Source organism: Glycine max, chromosome 14, assembly GCF_000004515.6.
Source record: "Glycine max cultivar Williams 82 chromosome 14, Glycine_max_v4.0, whole genome shotgun sequence".
NCBI classification, from domain to species: domain Eukaryota; kingdom Viridiplantae; phylum Streptophyta; class Magnoliopsida; order Fabales; family Fabaceae; genus Glycine; species Glycine max.
Genome location: NC_038250.2, coordinates 4,482,087 through 4,499,616, shown reverse-complemented (window position 1 = coordinate 4,499,616; position 17,530 = coordinate 4,482,087). Strand labels below are relative to the sequence as shown.

Below are 17,530 nucleotides of genomic sequence, written 5' to 3'. Positions count from 1 at the left end.
TATTTTTTTGTTGATTATTTAAAAAAATAATTATACATAGTAGTAATATATATATATATGATAATACTTTTATTTAGTTGTATGTAAGGTAATTTTCAATTAAAAACAAGAATTTAAAACTACCATATTGTATACAAGATTTTAAGGTTTTTAAAAATACAAAAGACTCTGAGTTAGGGGTTCTATTGGGCATTGGCCAAGTTTTAACGAGAATTTATTCATTATTTGTTAGCCAGTTACTCTTAAGTTATTTTCAGTTGAAAATGTTAAAAAAATGATGACGAGAGATGTACCTACACTTCTATTATGCCAAAATACTATTTTACTTTTCTAAAACCAGCCCTGCGTGCATATATATTATTTTGCCTTTCTTTCTATACTCCTAACCTCATTCCACGATGTGTAGAAACAAAAGCCCAAGATTATTCTCTTCACAAACCCAACACCAAGCCCAAACGCATTCATCGTAGTAAAGCAAATGCCATTGAGGGCAAAAGAAAAGGTAATGCCTGCATTAAATCCAACGTCGCATTTTTCATGTTTAGCATATTGAATCGAATTCAGAATAAAATAATTTTATAACTAATTCTGGAGCACAGCCAAGGCACCAATGTACTTTTCCTCTAAGTAGGTTTTTGGATAAACATTGTCCATCCTAGTTCTTAACTTCCAACACACTTTCATTCTGATTTAAGGCACACACAAAAAAAAAGAATATAAATCAAGAGACAAGCTGGGGTCATGTTAACGTGAGCGACATGAGAATTGAGCATCAAGAAATTTGCGCTATAAAATAAGTGGGCCAAGCAATCAAATCAACACTCCAGAAAAGCAGGGAAATACAAAATGGACCAGACCCAAAACGAGGTCCAACACACACGGTTTCCACGATCTGCCCCAATGATTATTGTGCTTGTGTATGAGCAGGAACAAAACTTGAATCAGAAAACGGTGGGAACAGTTTCGACCCCTTTGAAGAAAATTTGGCAGCAACACCCACCAGACAAAATAATTTCAAATTTCGTGCCCTTGCCAAAGTAACCTCTCACAAAGATCATTGTGTGCTGTCAGTACATGGCTTACTCCATGTGAAAATCATTAATGTTGAAGTGCCATTACATTACAACAATTAATCAAAACCTAGCTCCTAAGTCCTAACAACATATAATAATAATAAGATACTATCCATACAGTGAGATTCTCCAGATACTACACGATTAATTATTAATTAATATATGTAATGTAGTAACATAAACGAAATGAAAGTGAGAAAGTGTTTATTTATCAACATAAATATGATTAATTAAATTTCATCCGTGAGTTGTCTGTGAGCTGTTACTAACTGAGGGGTAGGTAGCTATCTGGTGTGGCGCGGGAGCACGAAGAAGCATGCGGGGCACCGAATCAAGCCGTTGGCATTGCAAGAAGAACAGCATAGGAATCCGTTTTTCTCAGCGAACACTTTGTGGCTTCCATTGCACTCATCGCACACAACGAATCGGAAGCCTCCGCAGGAGTCGCAGGCGTTCAGGTTGGAGCGCGGGAGGCGTTCGATGAGGCGGTGGAGCTCGCCGCTCTCGTGGAGCTGGCGGACGTCGTCCGCGCCGCCGACGTAGACGCCGCCGACGAAGACACGCGGCAGGGCGAGGTTGCCGCGGCAGCCGAGGACGGCGTGGAGCTCGTCGCGGAAGCGGTCGTCGATGGAGACGTCGCGCTCGTCGACGGCAACGCGGAGGCCGCGGAGGATGGATCGGACGGCGCGGCAGTCGTCGAAGGTGCGGCGGACGACGCGGAGGGAGGTGAAGTAGACGACGACACCCTGGTCGAGGCCGGGCGGGAGTGCGGCGGGGGCGGCGGCGCGTGAGGCGCCCCAGGCGCGGAGCACGGCGGTGGAGATCCGGACGCGGCGGAAGAGAGACGGAGATTTCGGAGCGGCCGGTTCGGGTTTTTCTTGGAGGAGGCTCTGGATGTCTTTGAAGGAGGAACAGGAGAAGCTGAAGGAGCGAGTTCGAGAATGCGACGGGGATGGTGACGGCGGTGGAGTGTTGCGGAACCGGCTGGGTGAGTTAAGCCACGGTGGCCACATGAGAAGTAATGGTGAGGAGGAAAGGGAAAAGGGTTTTGAGGGTAGTGAAGAGTGGAGAGGGTGATGATGGGCACGCAAAGGAAACTAAACCAAACGAAGGGGGTGGGGGTTATTAATGGAAGATGGCTTATTAAAGAAAGTGTCAACCAGGATGCATTATCATAGCTAATCATAACCCTACCTAGAGAAGCATGCGAGTTTTTTTTTTTTCTCTCTCTCTCTCTTGACTACCGTTTCACACATGAAAATAAGGAAGATTTAAACGCATTCATAAGAAGAAGAAGAATAAAGAGAAAGGGTGTAATGTGTAGGGTATGAAAAAAGTTGTTGTATTTTTTCGGTTGGTCTATTGTGCACTGAAGAATATTTTATTTTTCATAGTGGTTTATTTTCTTAGTTAGAAATAGATCGTGTTATTTTTTAATTGACAAAAAAAAAATTGTCTCAACTCCCAAGGCAAAACTGTAAAACACCTTGCCATTGTTAAGTTTAAATTTTATTATTTGTAAAAAAAAGAAGTTTAAATTTTATTAGTATTATTGTGAAAAATAGTTAACATATGTACTAATGTCATTATTTTTTTATTGTTTTTTTAAGTATTTTTTAGGTATCATTATTATATATTAAATATGGACACTACTTTTTATAGTGATTCAAACATTGATTTATTTCCTCTAAAAAAAATTGATTTATGATATTAATGTTAATATCAATCCTTTTTTATATTGCAAGACCCAATATTAATATCTCTGATTAAGAAAGTTAGTTAATATAATTTAATTTTGTTGATCTTACTAAGAAAATAAGTTTTCTTTTCAAATTATTTTCATTAAAATTTGATATGAAAAATAAAAAAAAGTCATGTGAATTAGAATCTCAATTAAGCAAAAGATATCTTGGAAATGATTTATTCAAATATAATTAAATTAATTGAGATTTGTTTATATTCAAAACTAAAATATATGGATTTTTTTTATTAGTTATATTTAAGACTAATTAATAAACACAGATGTAATGTAGCTTTACTTTGTTAGAAAATATAAAATGAAGAATGTTATATCATTTGAGAATATATGTGAGAAATACAAAGAGAATATAGGAAAAATAGTTATTAGATGAAAGGATATTTGATAGTGTGTCTCAATTAAAGATGTCAATAAGTTTGTCTCATTAGAAAATGCTAATAAATAACTTTCTATTTTCAAATCAATTATTTTTTGCATAGGGACTTAACACCCAAAACTAACATTAAATTCAACTGAAAAATCAGGTTTTTTTCTTGCACTACACTTTCTTTTTCCTCGTTTTTTCTCTCTAAAATAAACCTACATGAAAAGTATTTCATAAACTAAGCTTGTTTTGAGTTTTCAGAGAGAAGTCGGGATTGGAGAACCCGAATGGTTCCTTTTTTTTAAATTAAAATAATTTTAAAAATTAATTCCCTTGTTTTTAAAAAATATTATTTTCACATTAATTTTTTAATATTATTAATTTATTTTTTAAATAATGATAATATTTTTTGTTTAATTATTTATTAAAAAATTTAAAATAATTAATTAATAGTCTTAAAATAAATAAAAAAAACAAAGTAATTAAAAAAATAGATTTGTCTTTCTTATTTTATTTTAAGACTATTAATTAATTATTTTAAAACCGTTAATAAATAATTAAACAAAAAATATTCTCATTATTTAAAAAGTAAAATAATAATAATATTATTATTTAATTATTTTTATAACTTGAAAATAATATTAAAAAAATAACTGAATTAATTTTTTTAAAAAATTTAAAAAAATAATAGAAAACTATTTTTTTAAAAAGATAAGAATAAAAGAGAAGTGGAATTCTCCAATCCCGACTTTTCTCTGCAAACTCAAGACAAGTGTAGTTTAAGAAATATTTTTCATGCAGACATATTTTAAGAAAAAATGAAAAGAGAAAAAGTATAATGGAGGAAAAAAAAACCCAGAAAATCGGCCAGCAAACAAACATAACTGAACCCACGTAGGAGAAACATCAAATCAATTTATAATGAAATCCATATGAACCGAAAGTTAATAAAGATATTTGACTGTAAATGCCACCAATTATACGTTTTAAATTTGTACTAATAGATTACAAAATAAAAATAATCTATACTCAAATATTTTATATAAAAAAGGAAAAAAATCAATTGTCTCTACAACAAATATTATAAAAGGGAAATAAAATATTTATATAAAAAGAATATGATATAATTAAATAGATTCCCAATAAAGACTGTAAAAAAGAATAAAATATTTTCAAAAGTAAAGAATGTTGTGATATTTATTCTATATATATTTTTTAATTGTTTCTAACTTTTCCAACGTATTTTTTAAAATTAAAATTATTTTCTAATTTTTGTACAAATAAAATTTAAACAACGTTTCTTTGAAAAATAATAATTACTTTTTCGTTATAATTTTTTTATCAATACAAATAAAATGTTATTAAAAATTACATAAACAGTACAATAATGATCAAAATAAAAAGCATAATGTTTAAATAATAATCTAAAAAGATATTTTGACAACGACAAATGATGCTCTGACCTGACTGAGATCTATTGAATGTGAGTAGTGAGATGTGAGAGTGTCAGGTTTCAAAAAATAATCGGACAAACAAGAAATTATGAGATAATATTAAGAGTAGAATCGGAAAAAAAAAATTACTTCTACTATTAACTAGGTGTTAAAAATCTGAAAAGCTTTATAGAATATCGTTTTAAAAAATGTCACAAACTATTTTATCAAATAAGCCTATTTTGCTTAAACAAATAATTTTTGAAATAACTTGAAAGTGACATTAAGCACACTCCTAATCACCTGACCAAATAGTAGTAGTCCAGCCAGTCCTACCGAACAATTTTCCATTAGACATTGTTCAGGAGGGAAAAAAAAATCTAACATTTAATCCTAGCAATGGCTATTTGGGTTTTGGATAATCGTTGTCGTTTCCTAAATTAAACATCAATACCTCTAGCTGATAAAGAAAACTAGCTGCATTAATAAAACTCTTAAAAGGAGAAGAAGCAAATTAGTATAACATAGATAACTGGGGGGGAACTAAAACTTCATCACATTCTTAATCCTCTAGAGAAGAGAATCTCTCCGTAGGGCACCTTTTGGTCAACCTTCAACGCATCGCGGGAAGCAAGAACTGTGAATGAAAGAATTACAATAATCATTAGAACACTTTGGATGTTTATTTTAAACAAAAGATAGATAAGAGGACTAAATAATAAATAAATACCACAAATTTGATAGAAAAGTTGTGCTGCTGATGTCCGTGTCATTCCAGCAGCTAGGATATGAAGGGATTCCACTGGAGGAGCTCCAGGCGTGTCAAAATGTGCCTTCATCTGCCTGTTGATCAAATACAAGGAATATGCAATTAAGGTCAATAAATTTCTTAAAGTTATTAAGATTAATAAATTTCTTAAAGAGACTCATACGCTTGGATGGAATCGGTTATCTTGTCACTAGGATGATTGATGTTTACTTGTGTTTGAGTGGGTCCTGTTTCCACGAGGAGTTCTGAAAAGAAACTTACGAGACTGATGTATGTGCTATGAGTGGATAAAGAATATACCATCACAGCAAGGCTGCTTCTAATACTAGAGAAGCCTTAACAAGTAATATACTATCCAAAAAATACAAGTAATATACCTTGATCAGGTGTGGGACCATCTTCATACAGTCTAGCTAACTTGAAATTTACATCTTCAGCTAGTGGCTCAAGGCCTCCACTGCTGTTTGCAGATGATGAATACCTTTTATTTTTGAATCTGTGAACAGTTCTGAAGAATCAGACTAACATTAATCTTGTTCAACAAGATCAAAACTCTCACCTCTTTTTGTCCTTCAGATATTCAGATATTAAGATGGAACAATAATGAGCAATTGAACAATAGAACAACATTCAATATGTTATAAATTGAACTACCTTCCCGAATCAAAATCTGAATGTGAGGCAGGACCATTTTCAGACGTCGGTCTTGGAAAGGAATGTACACTGCCTCCTAGAATATCACGTCGAAGAACAATTATCTTGTATTTTCATAGTTATACGCGTATGTTAAAGAATTCAAAGATCTAACAAACAAATCAATAAAATATACCAGCTTTCCCAGATGAGACCTGAGGAGTAGCTTCATGCCCTCTCAAAAGGCTAGCTGTCAGTTCATCCATGAGGATATGTTCCCGAGCCTTCTCCATTGGAGGTGCCTGGTAGTCTGGCCTACCGTCAAAATCTTCAGAAGGCTTCACATTTGTACATTTTATCAGAAGTAAGCAACATTTCCTCCTAAAATAGAGGAAAATCAAACCAAACCAAAAGATGGTGCAGAAGACTAACAAATTGCATGAAATATTCATTTTGTACTCCTGGAGGCGATGAAAATGATGGTTCTGGAGGATGGTGGGCTGAAATCCTTTCTGCATAAAATTGAGTTTGTTACTTTCTGCTAAACCTTTTCCATATAAAGGTTGATTATTTTCTCAATACCAACTAATACCATTTTAACACCCCCCAGGCACCCCAGAGAGAGACTCTATGCTGACCTGAAGGTGAATCATGAGGTGGTTGAATGCTCTTAATCCATAAGTCAAGAATAGGTTTTGGATAATATATATTGTCATTTACAGCAGTAAATAAATCATCAATTTGTACAACGGGTGGCAGCTTCATGAGGCTGGCTATCTTTGTTGAAGACATAACATCATTTTGCTGCAACAAGGAGTAAAAATTTGTTGTGTAAGTATGTTGTTGAAGATATAGCTGGATTACTAATTTTATCCGCTTCTCTTTTCTTTTCTTATTTTTTATGATATTAAACTCTCAGCTCAGTACTTTTCCTTAAAAAAATTCTGGTTTACAAAATATCATACATGATCTGTCTCTTCGGTGCCTAGCTGATAACATACATGAATAAGCATTTCATTCAAAAACCTTGGATGTTATATGCATAATGAATATCAAATGAAAACCTTTTTCCTTCTTCCCCTTCGCGAGACAATGTCAGAAGCATTCTGAAGCCAGTGTTGATATATGTGAGCAGGAATAATGGTTTGCTCATAATCCATTTCAATAGCCGATGGTTGTCCTCTTTTCCTTTTATTTGGTCCTCGCCTTCTAGGTTCCTGTTGCATTGCACTTCGGTTGGTCATTTCTTTTCTCATCAATCATAATGGTCACTGTACTATTAAATACTTATGGCACCTGTCTAGGTATCATGCCTTCACTAGGTTGCTGAATGTCTGGGTGTCCAGGATGATGGTCTTGAAACGTATCAGCTGCAGAATAATTATATGTCAGCAAAAAAATTCATTTCTTTCTTTTTACTTTTTATATTGACAATGTTTAGTTATCTCTACAACATTTCTATATTTTAATATTTGCTTGACTCTAAGGAAAAAAAACTATATCTCAGAATATTTTCACAGTAAATAATAATACTGCTGAAATGTAGTCTCATAATTACTAAACTCTAATAATAATAATAATTCAGTTTCTATGCAAAGATGCCCTTTTACGAGTCACAACTTATGATACCAAGATAAATTTTTACTAGTACGCCACCAACTGAAAAAATTACAATTGCTTACCTTCCATTGTCATTTGTCAATTCTAAACCTCCTCTCTGGTAAGAAAGGTAGAGCAGGACGAGTAGAGATACACAGGCTGTATATGTATGCAATGCAGTATGGACACTCCATAACTTCCCTACAATCCTTAAGCTACATGTACAACACTAGGAATATGACGCTCCATTACTCCCTTACAATCCTTAAGCTATATGTACACTTTAAGTTGTAGCCAAGCTCAATCCAACACAAATTTCCAAGCTTCTAAGTTATGAGGAGGAATGGAATTTGATGGAGTTGTCAAATCATACTGAGGTTGGGTCATGACTGAGTTTGGTCTGGATGGTACAGTACTATCTTGCGTCAAAAACCCAGTATTGATATAAGCTACATGAGTAGGGTACACACAAGGGAAATGTGGTGGAAGAAAATGAAATGGAATTAAGGTGGAAGGAAAGACATGTTTTAAAATCAACCGATACTTTAGATGACACCATGTTAAAAAGAAAAACAACATTATTTAAAATCTTAATGTTTACAAATGATTGTTATCCTAATCACCTTTGGTGGGTTCGTCTTGATGAGGTGGGGAGGGTACAAGCGTGGTTAGAATTTGATCTCCTGAAGTTACATTTACCTGTGTTTCCTCATCTTCTTCAATATCAAACCTGCCACAAAATTCAAAAAAATAAATGGAATGTTGCAAGAAATTAAAAACACGTATACAAATAAAAAAGGATGATTGAAACTAAAAACCTCTCAAAGCGATTGTATGTATCCGTGTTAGCTTGGAACGTTTCAAAGCGTTCAAATAAGGTAATATTCTCTGCGTCAACTGAGAATGATAAGAGTTAGGAAATGGACACTTGCATGGACTATACATATATATGTTTAGCAAATTTAAAGAAGAAAACCTTGATGGAGAAGTTCTGATTGATCTTGGTCCTCTCTTGCTCCATTATTAGTGAAGGGTTCATCCACATTATCAAGTCGCTGCAATAAACAAAAGGGTATAATGGATCAGCTCAACCTAATTGGGGATCAAACCTAGATTAACTTATTGATTAGTTCTTTTCGTTTTCTAATTCCAGGCAGCGAGACCAGGTATATACCATAGTAAAATAGGCGTTATGTTGGAATCCTGTTGTGGTGCCTGTGTTGGAAAACTGAAGGGACTGTTCAATATCTTCCATGTTCGTTTCACCGGTCCCTGGCAGAGTAACAGCCTCTTTTCTGTAAAAAAAAAAAAAAAAAGGTAATACAGAGAACAACGGAATTAAATCATTGAAAAAATGCATGACATTACTCATTGAGTCATGTAGTTATCTAAAAGGTAACGTATACTATGCATAATTTGAATAACGAGCAACAAAATGTGACTAACTTGGCCTTGGATTTGGACTTGGGGAGCAATGTAGGATCTGGAGCAGTCTTTACTTTCCAGGCTTCGTTTATCTCAACCTTTTTTACCCATAGGAAAGAAATGCAGAGAAATGTAAAGAAAACGAAACAAAATTCGTAGGAAATGTTAATTAATGTTGAGCTTATACCAGAAAACGGGTCACGTCCTCTGCGAGAAAACAAGGTAAAATTAAAAAATAAGTAAGAGAATTCAGAAATGTGCGCTTTGATTTTAATGCTACACTATGAATGAAAACAAGGATTCGAAAGTTTACCATAAAGGAGCTTCACTTTTCTCTCATAGACAATCACTACTCCTCCTGATGAAACGCAACAACCATTAAACAGGGACGTGGAGATGTCCTACATTTCTACCAATTAATTGAAATGGAAAATGAGATTGAAGATCACAGAGCATCAAAGAGAGCGAGTGTGCACCCATCAGAATTCCAGAAAGTCTAAGAGCCATAGGAATCGATGGGTTTAGAATCTCTTCGCTGCAAAATAAGCACAAGAAACAAAATAAATATAACTGCACTACTATAAGAAAAACATGCGTTCAGGTAAGCAACCGTTACCAAATTTTGATGATGTTGAGCTTGTCTAGCTTTCTTCGGTTAATCTTTGCGTGCATTGTCGCAGCCATCCTTCATCAAGGACCAAGTGAGAATTCATTCCTCATTTTAGAAATAAACTTCCAAGTTAAAGGAAATTGAAAAATCCAGAATCACCGATAATGTTACACGGAGACAGAAAACAAATTAGAAAAAGCATTCGTAAATTAAAACAACGATTTAATTTAGTTCTACATAAGTTCATCACATTCATGTTTGAAGTTCCATGTTCGATAGATGCTTTGCAGAAACGAAGAAATGGACAAGCATGGTGACCAAAATTAGAAACCAGTGATCTCACAGAAAACAGAGTACCGTTGAAGTCATACTTAAGACAGATACAAAAACAGAAAGAAGAAGCGTGAAGCGAATAGAAACGGAGTTACCATATTTGACCGAGTGGTGCCTTTCGAGCAAGAAGCTGGTGAGAGTAAAACATCTTCAAGCCAGTGAAAAACTCAACTATCTGTATTGATCAAAGTAGCAGAGACTCAGTATATGTTAAATTCAAAAAGATCAAAGAAAGAAAGAAAGAAAGAAAGCGTTTGAAAAAGCAGAACTCACTACTCTCTATTCGCTTCGCCTTGCAAAACTATCAACCCGCCAAATGCAATATGTAATGGCAATGCAGCAAGCAACAAACAAACACGCCAATGGTAACGAACGAATGTAGCAAAATAAGAGCTACCCGAGGGTGCACCAAATCTTCCCGTGCCCCAAAGCATGATTATAACACGTGTCAATGGCGTGACAATGTATAATAGTGTAGTAGGAGTAGGAGTAGTGTAGCTTTAGCGCACTCTTGGCTGGCTGTTAGGGTGGGCTCCACATAATCAACGATTTTTTTTTTCATTCTTTCCATCATGGCGAATTCGTTAGAAAAAGTGAAAACCATGTCAAATTAAAAATCGACACGTGGGGAAGGGTCGTAGCGAGTTTACACTACATTACATTACAGTGTCACGTGACTATCATTTTCTTTTCTCACAATCTGATCACGGCACCACCAATCCGAATCTCACACAGAGTCTATATAGGGTTGGTAGATGGAGGCACCAGTGGAAGTGTGCGAACCCGCGGAGGTTCGGATTGAGTTCGCATTGAACTGCAAATGTCGAGCCATGGTTCGGATTCGTTCTACTCCTCGGATCGTTTCCTAGTCAAAACGGCCGAGTTCGGTGCTAACACGTGCGGATCCACTCACCCCGAGTCTAAGGCCCGTGATTCTTATGGACTTGTTATATACCTGGGAATGGGAAAAATAGCAAATGGTATTTTATCTTCTTATACAAATGAGTCATAAATCAAACTTAATATCATATTTTAATCAAAAATCTTAAGCAGAAATTTATAAATCTTTTTTTTATTTATATGATGTTTAACTTTTTCACTTTATATCTGTGACTTTACGTCACATTTACTCTAACCCAATATGATGTTTATATTTCCATCCATTATCTTTTCTCCACAATGCCAACATGGAAGAAATGAATATTGTCCCTTAAAAAAATGCCATAGAAAATGTGCATGGACCATTGCAAGCAATGCTAGATGTTACTGTTTTGTCTAATTTCTACCTTTGCTTATTTTGTTTGCATGATTGTATTTAGGTATGCCAGACTCAATAGTTGTCTTACTCCTCTTCCGGTTGATGGTATGGGTAAGCTGCAGAGCTGGCCCAAGCCTTGGCCCCAGAGGCTTAACAGTAAGCAACCAAGCTTACCTACTGATTCAGATGCCAAGGACAGCAAACGCTGGTCTGAATTTGTTTCAGACGTTTATGTGAATGGTCTTTCAATGTCAAGTGTTCAAAATGTAATGGACATGAATGCTGGTTATGCAAGGTAAAGTAATTTTGTTATTGATTTTCTTTACTCACTTTTTCATTTACATTCTTTATAGTAGAATATGGACCCTTTTGAGGGCATTGGTAGTATTTACCCATATACTTGATCTGTTTTTCAGACCTACATATGGTTCAAATTCAATAATTGCATGTCAATCTTTTGTGACATGTACATTTACATTATCTGTTATTGCATCAACATAAATTGACCAGTTTCCTCCAAGTTTCTTTCTTTGAAACTGATACCGAGTCTGTTATTTCCAGATTTGCCGCGGCTCTCATTGATTTACCAGTCTGGGTGGTGAATGTAGTACCTATTGATGTGCCAGATACTCTTTTAGTGGAAACGATCCGAAGGTGATGAATGTGTTGGGGTCTTCTTAAATTTTGCTGTGCTATAATAGTTTTTTGTAAAATCTTTTTTTTAATGGATTTAAAAGCATATAACACAGTACTAGTTTATTAACTTTTGGACATTTTATAAAAGAGCTGGATTAATGTAAAAAATTATATACCATGGTCATTATTAATTTTTTTAGAAAATAGCTAAATTAACCTTTGAATAGATGCGACATTATAGCAGAAGTCATATTAATCCCTAAAAAAAATATAAAAATGATCACATAAGTTCACGAAATGTGTATTTTGTGAACTAAATTACTGCTTGTTTGATTCACCTTTTGAAGCAAGTTTCCAATTATCTCAATTTAGTCACTTTACATTGTGCTTAAAAAGAATACATAAAAGTTGCCCATGTTGAAATGCATTGCTCTACTACAATTGATTGTTAAAGGAGTTATAAGGCTGGCCCTTAATGGTTGAAGGAAGAAGGAATGAGGAAGATGCCATGAGTATCATTTCCACCCAGGATGGATCCAAAAATATTTTATAGTGGAGGCAAAAAATATTAGTTTGTAATATTTTCAAAGAAAAATGTCAATGTTAAATTTTTAAAATACATAATCTCATGGTAAAAAAATTTAAATTATTTAAACTTTTAGAAATTATAATTGGATTAATGTGTGTGTTTGTGTCACTTGTTTGTTTAAAAGATAAAGTAATAAAATTAGTAAAATTGTCTCTTTTATCTCTTATAATTGTTTATATTTATTTATAAAAATAGTTTCATGTTATGGGGGCAAATTTGTTTTTTATGGGAGTAAAAAAAATTTATCAAATAAGAAAAAAAAAATCGTGGGGGCAGTTGCTCTCATGGGAAGGTTGATCCGTCCTTGATTTTCACTAATAATTACAATAAGTAATAATCCTAGCGTCAGTGGGTTGTTGGTGTCCATTTTTCTTATCCTTTTTTGTCAGATCCCTCCTGCATAAATCAGGGTTTGGTCTTCGGCTTTTGCAGAATGTGAGACAGACACGACATTGTTCTAACGTTGACATTAAAGACCTTAACATGTTCGGAGGCAGCGTTTAACCTTAGTAATCTCACATTTAAAGTCACCATGAATGTAATTTTCTTTAATTAAAATATTTTTTACTATATATAATAGCACGAACATTCGTTGTATTTCGTAAGATCCTGCAAAACTAAACAAAGCACAACGCTGCCATTGTCGGTGTCAACACGTCGGTTCGAAAGTTTGAGAACCTAGGATTGAGTTGAAGCTGCGTTCTGAATACTGAATCTGACCACCAAAGTACACAGTCTTTAGGATTCGAAGGACAACCACAAGATCCAGTTATTCCTTCTTCCTCGTAAACCCGCGTGTATCTCTATCTCTGTCTCCCTTAAGCAGAGTGAAAAAACAAAATGGCAATTTTAGCTGAAAATTTCTTCAAGGAGAGAAAATACCCTTTCATTCTCACTCTCTTAATCTTGCTCATTTGCGTCACGCTCTTCCTCTTCAGCTTCAACCACACCACCTCAAACGCCGTTGCTTTCTATTCTGTTATCCAAGAGAAACCACCCCTTAACCCTTCCCAAGCATCTGCTGATTATACTGCAAATCCAAAAGAACAAGAGCTTCCACCAAACATGACCAATGTGAGGTTCGATTGGAAGCTATGTGAAGAACCGCAGAATGTTGATTTTATTCCCTGTTTGGATAATTTTAAGGCGATTAAGGCTCTTAAGTCGAGAAGGCACATGGAGCACAGGGAAAGGCATTGTCCTGAGACAAGTCTGCATTGTTTGCTTCCCCTTCCCAAAGGGTATAAAGTCCCAGTCCCATGGCCCAAGAGCAGGGACAAGGTGAGATTGATGAGAATTGAATAGGTTTTGCTTTATGATTTGTCACATACCAATTTCTTCTTACATACTTATGAAAATGGTGTTGATTGTTATTAGTTAAGTATTTGAGTTTTACTTTTATCTAGTCTTGAAATCAGTGAAGGAAACCTTTTTTTTTTTTTCAGATTTGGTATGATAACGTCCCTTATTCAAAGCTGGTGGAGTACAAGAAAGACCAACACTGGGTAGTGAAGTCTGGGAAATATCTGGTCTTTCCAGGTGGTGGTACTCAGTTCAAAGATGGGGTTGATCATTATATTAAGTTCTTAGAGAAGGTATGCTGTCATCTGGATTCACATAATTCAGTACCATAATTATGATACACGCTTTAAGTCTTTTAATCTTTAATCTTTTATTCTCCATGTGACTGTTATAGTTACTGAGAAACTGTAATCAACTACTGAAAAAGAGCCGAAAAATGAAAATAAAAAAATAAAAATTCGGAGGACATGGAGAGTACTGAGAAGGAACCTGACTGCTGTTTGGATCTTGCTTGGCCTGCATATTGATATTATATGAACACATCAAAAAGCTCAGGGCTTATAATTAGGAATGTTAGGCAGGAGCAGTAGGTATACATACATTCTGATAGAATCCTGAGGCTGAAATTTTTTTTTCTTAGTGCTGTTAGACGTAGTGCTTTGTTGCTTTTCTCTAGGATTGATGGAAGTGTCTAAGATCTCAGATAAAGAGTTGGCATTTTTTAACTTACAGTAGTTGGCATCCATTTATTGTTTTATCCAATAAAAAATGGTGACATTTTGTTAAATTTTGTTTTAATGAGTGCCAAACAATGTTTCATTTTGATTTATGTACGACTTAAACCAGTACATTACATATGTTATACTCGATGGACTAATTTTTGAATGCTTACTTCATTTTGTGGTTTGCTGATTTTTTTTTGTTTTACACTAGACATTACCTGCAATTAAGTGGGGAAAGCATATCAGGGTTGTTCTAGATGTTGGCTGTGGTGTTGCTAGCTTTGGTGGCTATCTGCTGGACAAAAATGTTATTACTATGTCATTTGCCCCAAAAGATGAACATGAAGCTCAGATACAATTTGCTTTGGAAAGAGGAATTCCTGCAACACTTTCTGTCATTGGAACACAAAAGTTGACTTTTCCTGATAATGGGTTTGATTTGATCCATTGTGCACGATGCAGGGTTCACTGGGATGCAGATGGTACTTATCTTCTTTTTTTGTTTCCATTAAGACAGGTTTCTATAATTGCCTTCCATGTTCCATTTATATTGATCTCTGGTAGAAATGTTTATTCACAAATCTGATCACAACATTAGGTGGGAAGCCCTTATATGAGCTCAATAGGATTCTTAGACCAGGCGGTTTCTTTGCATGGTCTGCAACACCAGTTTACCGTGATGATGAAAGAGATCAGAAAGTATGGAATGGTTTGTCTTTCTCTTTTACTCTCACCTCAACCCTGTCTATTTATGTCAATGTCTCTCCTTCCTTTGTAGTTAAAAATCTTTCGTCTGTGTTGAGAATGTATCTTATTGAATACATGGAGATGTTGAATTTCTGTATGACCCTGTCATAATGCTCCAAACAAATTTGTTCTTTCTTCTTATGTTTAAGAAAAACTATTTCTTTTTCAAACTGCAGCCATGGTGGATATAACAAAAGCCATGTGCTGGAAGGTTGTGGCTAAGGGTCATGATTCATCTGGAATTGGACTTGTTATATACCAAAAGCCAACCTCATCTTCTTGCTATGAGAAACGTGAAGGGAACAATCCACCTTTATGTGAAAATAAGGATGGCAAAAATAGCTCATGGTATTTTTTCTCTTCTTGGGATCTTATTTATATGATGTTTATATTTCCTTCTGTTTATACTTTCTCCACAATGCCAACATGAAAGAAATGAATATTGTCCCTATAAAAAGGCCATAGAAAATGTGCATGGACCATAGCAAGCAATGCTAGATATTACTATGTTTAGTCTAATTTCCACCTTTGCTTATTTTCTTTGCATGCTTATACTTAGGTATGCCAGACTGGATAGTTGTCTTACTCCTCTTCCGGTTGATGGTATGGGTAACCTGCAGAGCTGGCCCAAGCCTTGGCCCCAGAGGCTTACCAGTAAGCCACCTAGCTTACCTACTGATTCAGATGCCAAGGACAAGTTCTTCAAGGACAGCAAACGCTGGTCTGAATTAGTTTCAGACTTTTATATGAATGGTCTTTCAATAAAATGGTCAAGTGTTCGAAATGTAATGGACATGAATGCTGGTTATGCAGGGTAAAGTAATTTTGTTAATTTGTTTTTTGCTCTTTTCCCTTTTATTACATTCTTTATAGTAGAATATGGGCAATTTTGAGGGCATTGGTAGTATTTACTCATATACTTGATATGTCTTTCAGATCTACATATGATTCAATAATGGAATGCCAATCTTCTGTGACATTCAATAAATTGGCTGGTTTCCTCCAAGCAACTTTGAAACTGATACCAAGTCTGTTATTTGCAGATTTGCCACAGCTCTCATTGATCTACCAGTTTGGGTGATGAATGTAGTACCGATTGATGTGCCAGATACTCTTTCTATTATAATGGACAGAGGGTTTATAGGAATGTATCATGATTGGTGCGAGTCCTTTAACACCTATCCTCGCACTTACGATCTTCTTCATTCTAGTTTTCTTTTCAAATATCTTGAGCAAAGGTATGCTTATTGAGGAAACTAATACCTATAAGATTAAGTGATTTCTCCTTTTATTTATTGTTCTAGAACTCTCTCGACTTCTACACGTAGCATAGGTATGTGTTAAGAGATATATGAATCTGATAATGAACATTTTTTTGGTCAGATGTGACATTGTAGATGTGGCTGTGGAGATTGATCGCATATTGAGACCAAATGGATATCTTGTGGTTCAAGATTCTATGGAAATACTTAACAAGCTCATTTCAATCTTGCGTTCACTTCACTGGTCTGTAACGTTGCATCAAAATCAGTTTCTTGTAGGTAGAAAAGGTTTATGGCGTCCTAAGGGCTCTTGAAACTGAATGTATATCATGTTAATAAAAATGACGTATTCTTCAATCACCCATGTATCAGTATATTCTGTATAAAAATTAGGTGTAAAAAGAATGAATTTTAGGAATATGTATTCGACTAGGAAATCTTGTCTGAGTGTGAAGTATCTTAACGAGACATTTACTTATAGTAATACAGAGGAATTTGTTTTTCTAATATAACTTTTTGCGGAAACTAGTGTTCTTTTTTATCAACGAATGTTAATTTTTTTAGTTTTATTAGAAACATTAATTGGGAGATTTGAACTCCCGACTTTCCTTCTTTTCTTATATCTTATTTTTTAATCACCAGGCCAATTTTATATCTCTTGAAAACTAGTGTTATGTATGATGTGTTTACCTTTACCATAACTTCTGCATGCAATAGTTAAAAGTAGTTTCGTTCATGCACTTGTTAGCCAACACAAAACCAATTTAGCATGCAGAACATGTTACAAAAATGTCATTTTTTTTACTCTATTCTTTGTTTTCAAAAGTGTGGATTTTTTTTTAACAAGCAAAATACTTTCATTGATCAAAAGTGAAAGCTTAACCTCCAAAACACAAGCCGTGTTTTAAAAAACAGCTCCTCCCCAAGGTAATACAGCTTCCAGAAGGCAGAAGCTTCAAAGTTTGGATATGAAATAGTGAAAAACAAAGTAAAAATAGAAAAATGAAAATAAATTT

General features: G+C 34.7%; 3 protein-coding genes across 4 annotated transcripts; 1 reads left to right on the top strand and 2 right to left on the bottom strand.

Moving 5' to 3' along the window:
* Positions 1–1,062: 1,062 nt before the first annotated feature.
* On the bottom strand, positions 1,063–2,613 carry LOC100816516 (uncharacterized protein At3g28850). The gene has a single exon (XM_003545177.5). The coding sequence runs from the start codon at positions 2,084–2,086 to the stop codon at positions 1,358–1,360; it is 729 nt and encodes a 242-aa protein (XP_003545225.1). The 5' UTR covers positions 2,087–2,613; the 3' UTR covers positions 1,063–1,357.
* A 2,386-nt stretch (positions 2,614–4,999) lies between these two features.
* On the bottom strand, positions 5,000–10,166 carry LOC100815989 (sister chromatid cohesion 1 protein 1). Its single transcript, XM_041009372.1, has 20 exons — positions 10,094–10,166; positions 9,672–9,740; positions 9,532–9,590; positions 9,369–9,413; positions 9,243–9,262; positions 9,077–9,153; positions 8,805–8,925; positions 8,607–8,685; positions 8,442–8,527; positions 8,254–8,407; positions 7,328–7,401; positions 7,096–7,248; positions 6,670–6,835; positions 6,464–6,543; positions 6,228–6,369; positions 6,053–6,128; positions 5,776–5,894; positions 5,562–5,643; positions 5,360–5,472; positions 5,000–5,266 (listed from the first exon to the last, which is right to left on the bottom strand). Exons 1-20 carry the CDS (start codon positions 10,144–10,146, stop codon positions 5,184–5,186), a joined length of 1,851 nt encoding a protein of 616 aa, XP_040865306.1. The 5' UTR covers positions 10,147–10,166; the 3' UTR covers positions 5,000–5,183.
* Positions 10,167–12,916: 2,750 nt separating this feature from the next.
* Positions 12,917–16,871, top strand: LOC100815451 (probable methyltransferase PMT23). Of its 2 annotated transcripts, XM_003545175.5 has the most exons (8): positions 12,924–13,762; positions 13,927–14,076; positions 14,717–14,987; positions 15,104–15,214; positions 15,429–15,600; positions 15,812–16,066; positions 16,296–16,490; positions 16,636–16,871. In XM_003545175.5, the coding sequence occupies exons 1-8, from the start codon at positions 13,322–13,324 to the stop codon at positions 16,826–16,828; spliced, it is 1,788 nt and encodes a 595-aa protein (XP_003545223.1). In that variant the 5' UTR covers positions 12,924–13,321; the 3' UTR covers positions 16,829–16,871. The 2 variants fall into 2 exon arrangements, with proteins under 2 accessions (XP_014622475.1, XP_003545223.1); XM_014766989.3 differs by lacking the exon at positions 16,636–16,871 and having other exon boundaries at positions 12,917–13,762; positions 16,189–16,476.
* Positions 16,872–17,530: the final 659 nt, after the last annotated feature.